General features: G+C 57.1%; 1 protein-coding gene across 7 annotated transcripts; it reads left to right on the top strand.

Moving 5' to 3' along the window:
- Window positions 1-588: 588 nt before the first annotated feature.
- On the top strand, window positions 589-6,758 carry TMEM150B (transmembrane protein 150B). 7 transcript variants are annotated; one of them, XM_079118213.1, is made up of 7 exons: window positions 589-879; window positions 1,601-1,676; window positions 2,066-2,125; window positions 2,210-2,277; window positions 2,507-2,634; window positions 3,753-3,936; window positions 6,068-6,758. In XM_079118213.1, exons 1-7 carry the CDS (start codon window positions 657-659, stop codon window positions 6,274-6,276), a joined length of 948 nt encoding a protein of 315 aa, XP_078974339.1. In that variant the 5' UTR covers window positions 589-656; the 3' UTR covers window positions 6,277-6,758. The 7 variants fall into 7 exon arrangements, with proteins under 7 accessions (XP_078974339.1, XP_078974338.1, XP_078974337.1 ...); XM_079118212.1 differs by having other exon boundaries at window positions 1,988-2,125; XM_079118215.1 differs by lacking the exon at window positions 589-879 and adding an exon at window positions 887-1,325.
- Window positions 6,759-6,819: the final 61 nt, after the last annotated feature.

Genomic DNA, 6,819 nt, shown 5'->3' with positions numbered 1-6,819 from the left:
GACGTGAAAAACCCAGAAGTGGCGTCCACTGTGCCAGTGGCCTTCCGATGGGGGTCAGGCTGGGGAGAGGGTAAGGACAGCTCCGTGGATGTTGGGTCTGCTTCTGGGTGAGCAGACAGTTCTGGGCTGCCCATGGTGGCACATGCCAGCAATCCCAACTCAGGAGGGCCTCACAAGTTTGAGGCCAGTCTGGGCAACTGAGTGAGACCCCATGTCAAAATCGAAAAAAAAAAAAAAAAAAAAGCAGTGAGCATGTAGCTTGGTGCAGAGCGCTCCTGGGTTCATCTCCAGTACCGCCCAAAAATTTCTGGACCAGACAGAAGTGGTGGTGACACATTACCAGTGTATTAAATGCCACTGAATTATGAACTTCAAAATGGTGATTCTATGCTATGGAAATTCCACCTGCATTAAACAAACACAATTAAACAGAGATGCTGAGGGAGGAGGTAGTTTGGCTCCCTGGGGCGAGGCAGGAGCACTTGGATTTGAGGGAGGAGGACTGGGGCCTAGATCCTTGGGTCTTGGAGGAAGCGGGAGAAACCTGACTCAAACACCTGGGTAGTACAGGAGAGGAGGCCAGAAGTTGAGGGCGGCCGCCTGGAAGAGGAAAATGGTCAGAGCAGAGGAGGTCGAGCTGTCTGAGAGGATCTCAGATGCAGATTTCATCACTAAGGTCCCTTTCCCACCCACACTCGGCCTGCCTGGGGAACTCCAGCATAGCAGAGAAAGAAAGGGAGAGGGCAGACAGTGTGGGTGCAGGCGGGACACCAGGGCCTCACCTCCAGCAGCCCACGGACAGAAATGCTCGGAGAAGGGAGGATCCTCCTCCCAGAACAGGCAAGAGCGGGCTGGACCCCGGAGCTAAAGTGAATGCAGGTATTCCAGAAGGAACTGTGGTGCCAGATGGCCCTCTGGGTCTTCAGAGAGGAGAGGACTGGGGGCCTCGACCCTTGGGTCCCCAAGGGAAGAACATGGAGAGTTCTGGAGGCTTAGATTTCCGGGGCTGGGGCAGGATAAACGCTAGGAGTTTGGAAGTTGAGCCCACAAACTGGAGGAAGGAAGTTAGGGGCTCCCTGAAGGTGCTGCCTGCTGAGTTCTGAGGAGACAGGAAGTAGTGGTTTGGGGGTGAAAGCCATAAAAAGTGGCCAGTCAGACCCAAGATTGAACAGGAACACCGTCCTCCAAGTACTGGGGCCTGGACTTTGCCTCTGAAGAACTGGATGACCCGCCCGCCCCTGCCCCACCCAGAATCCCAGCCTTTCTTCCCTGAAGGCTCACTAGCCCCATACGTACCAAGGGAGTTTCGGAAGGGGTGGGACTGTGTAAGGCCAGGGCCCTCGCCTGGAGGTGGGGGAAGGGAGAAGACCAGAAGAACTCAGGGTTGGGAAGGGGGCTGGGAAGGTTACGGGAAATAGCTACAGGGCCTAGAGTTAGGGCGGGGTTGGTTCCATCAGCCCCCTGCCCATTACTTCTGCCTGGGAGCCAATGGGGTCTCAGAGACAGATGGTCTCCATCCCACACACCTGAGGGCTGGCTCCTCACCTGCACAACAGAGAGGTTGCCGGTCCCAGCTCCAGCCCCTCTCCTTCCTCTGCAGAGTCCAGCATGTGGGGCTATATGTCCCTTCTGCCGGTCTTCCTGGCACTGTGGGCTATTGCTGGCGTCTGGATCGTGTGAGTGGCAGAGGCCAGATGGTCCTCCCTGGGTCTGAGGGAGGAGGCTGGGCCTGGACCCCTGGGTCTGAGGGGGGAGTCTGGACCTGGACCTCTGGGTCTGAGGGAGGAGGGCTGGACCTGGAGCCCTGGGTCTGAGGGAGGAGGCTGGGCCTGGACCCCTGGGTCTGAGGGAGGAGGCTGGACCTGGACCTCTGGCTCTGAAGGAGGAGGCTGGGCCTGGACCCCTGGGTCTGAGGGAGGAGGCTGGACCTGGACCTCTGGGTCTGAGGGAGGAGGGGTCTAGAAGTTCTGGTTTGTTCTGTTAACAGAATGAAGTATTGGGTTAACAGAAAGAAAGTTGAGCTTGAAAGTCCCTTACTCACCTTGGTGTGTTCCTCCCACTTCAGTTTTGGAATCTCGGTGGTCAACGGGACTGTGGACCTCTCAAAAGGCTTCCCCTTCATCAGGTGGTTATGGCCTGCAGGGTCCTGCAGGAGGAGTGTGGGGCTCCGCCTTGGAGGAGCCCTTGCATGACCCTTTGCCTTCCACAGCTTCTGTGGATCCTATCCCCCGCAGAGCTGCATCTTCAGCCAGCTGCTCAATGTGGGAGCTGCTATGGGTAAATATTCCCAAGCCTCTTCCATTCCTGGAGCTCAAACCAACCAAGCCAGTTCCCAGTCCTCCTCCCTGGGACCCAGGCCCCAGCCCTCCTGCTTCAGGCCCAGGGGTCCAGGCCCCAGCTCTCCCCGCTCAAATCCGGGAATTGTCCCCAGCCCTGGACCCGTATCCTCCCCTTCCACCATCTCCACCTTGCTGGGGACTCCCAGCCTACTTCCCTGTCCTCCCAGCCGCCTGGATCTGCATTGTGCGTTATCACCAGCTCCGGGACTGGGGCGTCGCAACGTGGCATAACCAGTTGATCCTGTGGTCGGGACTTCTCTGTGCTCTAGGGACATCCATAGTGGGCAACTTCCAGGTGAGACGCAGCGGGTGCCCACAACTCCTGGGCCGGCAATTATGGACTACAACTCCCAGCGCTCACCGCGGCCTCGGGTCACTAGTATGGGGGGGCTAGACTCGCAATTTCTTTTGGGACTTGTAGTTCCCGGCCTCCGCGAGGTCCGGGAGGCGGCGATCTGCGTGGGGCTCTTAGGGGTTTTGTTGGGGCAAACTTGTGGAACCTCAGGAAGCTGGGAGATTTTGTGCCACCCCTTGTTTAATCGTGAAATTACTGCAATTCACTCATTCTTCGTGGTCTGCACAGCTGTTGAGTGTCCCCCCTGTAGGAGTTGTTATCTTGTGTCATTGCCCACAGAACTCTAGGTAGGTCCTCTGGGTCGTATTCCAGAGCTTTCAAATCGGCTTGTCCTTGGTGGATAGAGATGAATCCAGACTCCTCGACTCTAGAACCCACCCTCATGAAGCTCTGTAGGTATTTGTAGAATGAATGAATGGACAAATGATAAAAGAAATCATACTGATTTATTTTGCTATTTTATTTTACTGTCATGTTTCTGAAACCCAGACTGTCTTGCTGAAATAATGGGGGCTGGGGGAGAACACAGGCTGTTCAGACAAGAGGCTTCCTCCCCATCTCATTTGCATAGCAGTTCATCACTTACTCATTAAAGCCTGTGTTCCTCAACTTATTACTATGATATTATTATATTGCTTTCCTAAGGAGTCATTTTAGATATCCCCCCAATTGTCTCCTCCCCCCCACAAAATTTTTAATGCTTAAAAACTTTAACATATATATCTGCTATAATTCACAAACATTGATGGAATTTTTCACCCTCAAGAACCAATTTTTATTTCCCTGGGGGTCATATTTGCCCCCACCTTTAAGAATACGAGATTTATTCCACTGTTTCCTGAGCATCTACTTTGTGCGAAGCACTGTTCTAGGCATTGAGTCTATAGTAGCGAGTAACAGATTTAAGCACCTGCCCTGTGGAGCCAACAATAGCTGAGGTACCCGGCCCGAACCATCTGGTCTGGTGGTTCTCCCTCTGTGGGACTGGTCAGGCCCCCATGTCACCCGCTCCCACTCTCACAGTGTTCCTCTCAGCTTTCCTTCCTCTGTTCCCCCAGGAAAAAAACCAGAAGCCCACACACCTGGTGGGGGCCTTCCTCGCCTTCATCTTGGGCAACCTTTACTTCTGGCTGCAGCTCCTTCTCTCCTGGCGGATGAAGGGCCTGCCCCGACCCGGGGCCCCCTGGATCCAGCCGCTGCGCCTGATCCTCTGCAGCCTGTGCCTCATCCTCACAGTGGCCAGTATCCTTATTGGCGTGGGGGTGGGGCAGGGCACGGGGTGGTCCCTCCCCGGGGTCAGTTTCCTGTGCCCTTGCTACGTGCTGTGCCGCCGTGGAGATCCTTCGTGTGTGCGGGCCGCGGTCTCCCGCAGGATCATCGCGAGTGCTGACTGGAGGTCAGCCAGCCTGGGGTGGAGCTCCATCTGCTCCACGCGCTAACTGGGGGGACTTGCGCTGCTTTCTTCCACACCTCTGCCTCCTCATTACCAAGTGCAGGAGTAACAGGTCCACCTGTGGTTGTGAGGATGGGGGAGGACAGTGCACATGAGGCGCTTAGATCTGTGCCTGGCATACAGTGAGGCCAGTGCATCGCAGAGCACGACCTCGGTCCAGGCATGGTGCTGGTGTCTGAGTGGAGGCAGGTGGCGGCAGGGGAGCCTCTTGGCCAAAGCCATGGTGAAGGTCTGAGGAGTCAGTGACGGGCCGCACCTCTCTTCCCAACTCCAGGTACTATGGCTTCACCTGTATGTCTTGAAATGGCCATGGGGAAAGTATTTACACCAGAATAATTGTCAAATGCTACCAAGGAGAGCCAGTTGTTAAACATTTGCCAACATGCCTCCAAGTGGAGGCTCAGTTCCTGCTCGCTTCTGAGTCACCCCAGAACCAGACACTTTCCAGCAGCATGGCACACCTCTGGGTGGGTCCAGTCCCTCTGAGGCCGGTTCCATATCCTTTATCATGAGTAATTCTGATAGGGAGTTCAAGTGCATAGAGAGACAGCAGGAGCTGCTCATCAGTGAGCAGGCTGGCAGGGGAGGCCGGAGGGAAACCAGTCAAGGCTTGGCCAGCTGCAGGCAGTGCGGGGTGAGCCGGCTATCTCCCTTCCCAGAAGAGCAGCGGGAATCCCAGAGTGGATGGGAAGGCTGGCCCTCAGCCTGGCCTTGAGCAACTCCAGCCTGTGGGAACTGGTTTATTCCTTTGCTGGAGCCCTGCTGGTAAAATCTAGCTGGTCCCTCGGAATCTTCACAACCAGGGCTGATAATTAGTTTGGTTGCAGCGAGCGGGAAGGAGCCATAAAGATGGACAGCCCAGTGATAAGGACTGGACACCCGTGACGATGGGTCTGAGACCTGGCAGGAGTCTGTGGCTGGTCCTGCAGATATTTGTCCCAGACTGGGAAGTTGCGGGGAGGGACAGGTGTGCGCAGAAGGTGGAAAAACCAGCTCAGGGAAGGGAATGAGGTTGCTGGTCCGACCAGGAGTTCAGGATCTCCAAGGCGAGGGGTCGCAGGTTTGGGTAATGGGAGAATGGAAAGCCCATGAAGCAGGGTCGGTCCTGGGGGGTCAGCAATTTCTGCTCGAGGACTCCCACCTGTCTTGCGCGAGACACTTAGGGCTGGGGTGTCAGCTGCATTCACCATCTGACCCCACTGCCTGGCACATGAGTTTGGAATCCTTGAGGAACGGAATACTGTCTCAGCTGATCCAGGAGGGGCAAGTTGGAGCTAGATTTGATAAAAAGGAGAAGGGGGCTCCAGCGAGAGGTTCCAGAAAACAGGAATTTTCCCTGTGCGGCTGGAGCTGTGAGGCTGCATGGGCTGGTGGTACAGAAAAAGGCTTTAAGGAACTGGACCTGCAGAGCCAGAGGAGGGATGGGTGGAGCCTTGGGAAGGGCAAGGCAGGTAGGAGAGGTGACCCGCTGGCCAAGGCAGCCGAGCGAGGCAGGAGTCCTGCCTGGTCTGCAAGGGCCCAGCAGGCTTGGGGGAGATTAGGCTGTGGGGCCTGTGGGGCCTGTGGGTGAGGCGGGAGAGGGTGTTTGGATCAGGCTGTGAACAGCCTGAGGCTGGTGGGGGAGGGACACCCGAGGGAGCAGCAGAGCCAGCCTAGAAGGGTGGATGGGACAGACACAGGTTTTGGGATCTCGGGTGTGCACTTTAACCAGAGGTCATGTGCAAAGGAAGACCCTGGGACCGGGAGATGGGATGGGAGGACTCAGGCTGGGAGGAGGAGGTGAGGATCCGCGCTGAGGGTATGGCCAGCCGCGGCCAGCCGAGCCAGGGCAGGACGAGCGGTCCGTGGGAGGACACCCAGGCGGCTGTGGCCTGGGCCTTGGGTTCTTCCTGCGCCGTGTGCCCTTGACTGTGTGTGCAGCGGTCATCCTCTACTCCGCGGCACTGCGTTCCGCCGCCGCTGCCTGCGAGTGGGCCGTGGCCATGCTGCTCTTCATGCTCTTCGGCCTCTTGGCCGTGGACTTCTCCAGCCTGGATGGCTGCAGCCTGTGCCTTCAGCCTCGGCAGGGTCTCGGCCCCCCGCCGGGCTCCCCCGTGTCCCTGCAGGTCCAGCTGTCGCAGGCGCTCTGACCTGGGCCCTGCCCTTACAGGGGAGGGAGAAGAGTGGGCCGATCCCTCGTTCCCCCCACCAAGATGAACCATCGGGTCTCCAACGGGCTGGCACTGGGGCGCTGCTGACCATTCCTGTCCCGGAGCCTAGTGGGCATGTCCAGGGGGGGCTTGGAGCAGCCAGAGCCAGCATTCTGCCTCCGCCCTGCCATCCGCACCCAGGAAGCACAAGGCCAAGGCCAGCCAGCTGTCCCTGATCGAGGCTGTTTATTATTGGTTGTTGTTGCCGCCGGTGGAATCAGACACGACGCAGGCAGGATCACGCGAAAACCAGAATTCCTTCCGGAGAGCAAATCCGTACAGAAGGTTGTGGGGGCGGGTGAAGGACCAGGGGAGGAGGGGCCCGGGAATGGGGAGTTGGGGACGACACAGGGACAGAGGGCCCCTGTCCGGATCTGCTAAGCCACCCCAACCAGCTCCCATCCCTCCCCCACCCCGCCCACAGAGTTTGATCAATAAATAAAATAATAAATTAATCAATAAATAAAATAGAAACGCTCCCCA

This window comes from Sciurus vulgaris (genome assembly GCF_902686455.1).
Source record: "Sciurus vulgaris genome assembly, chromosome: 17".
Lineage (NCBI taxonomy): Eukaryota > Metazoa > Chordata > Mammalia > Rodentia > Sciuridae > Sciurus > Sciurus vulgaris.
This window is presented reverse-complemented; position numbering and strand designations above follow the sequence as displayed.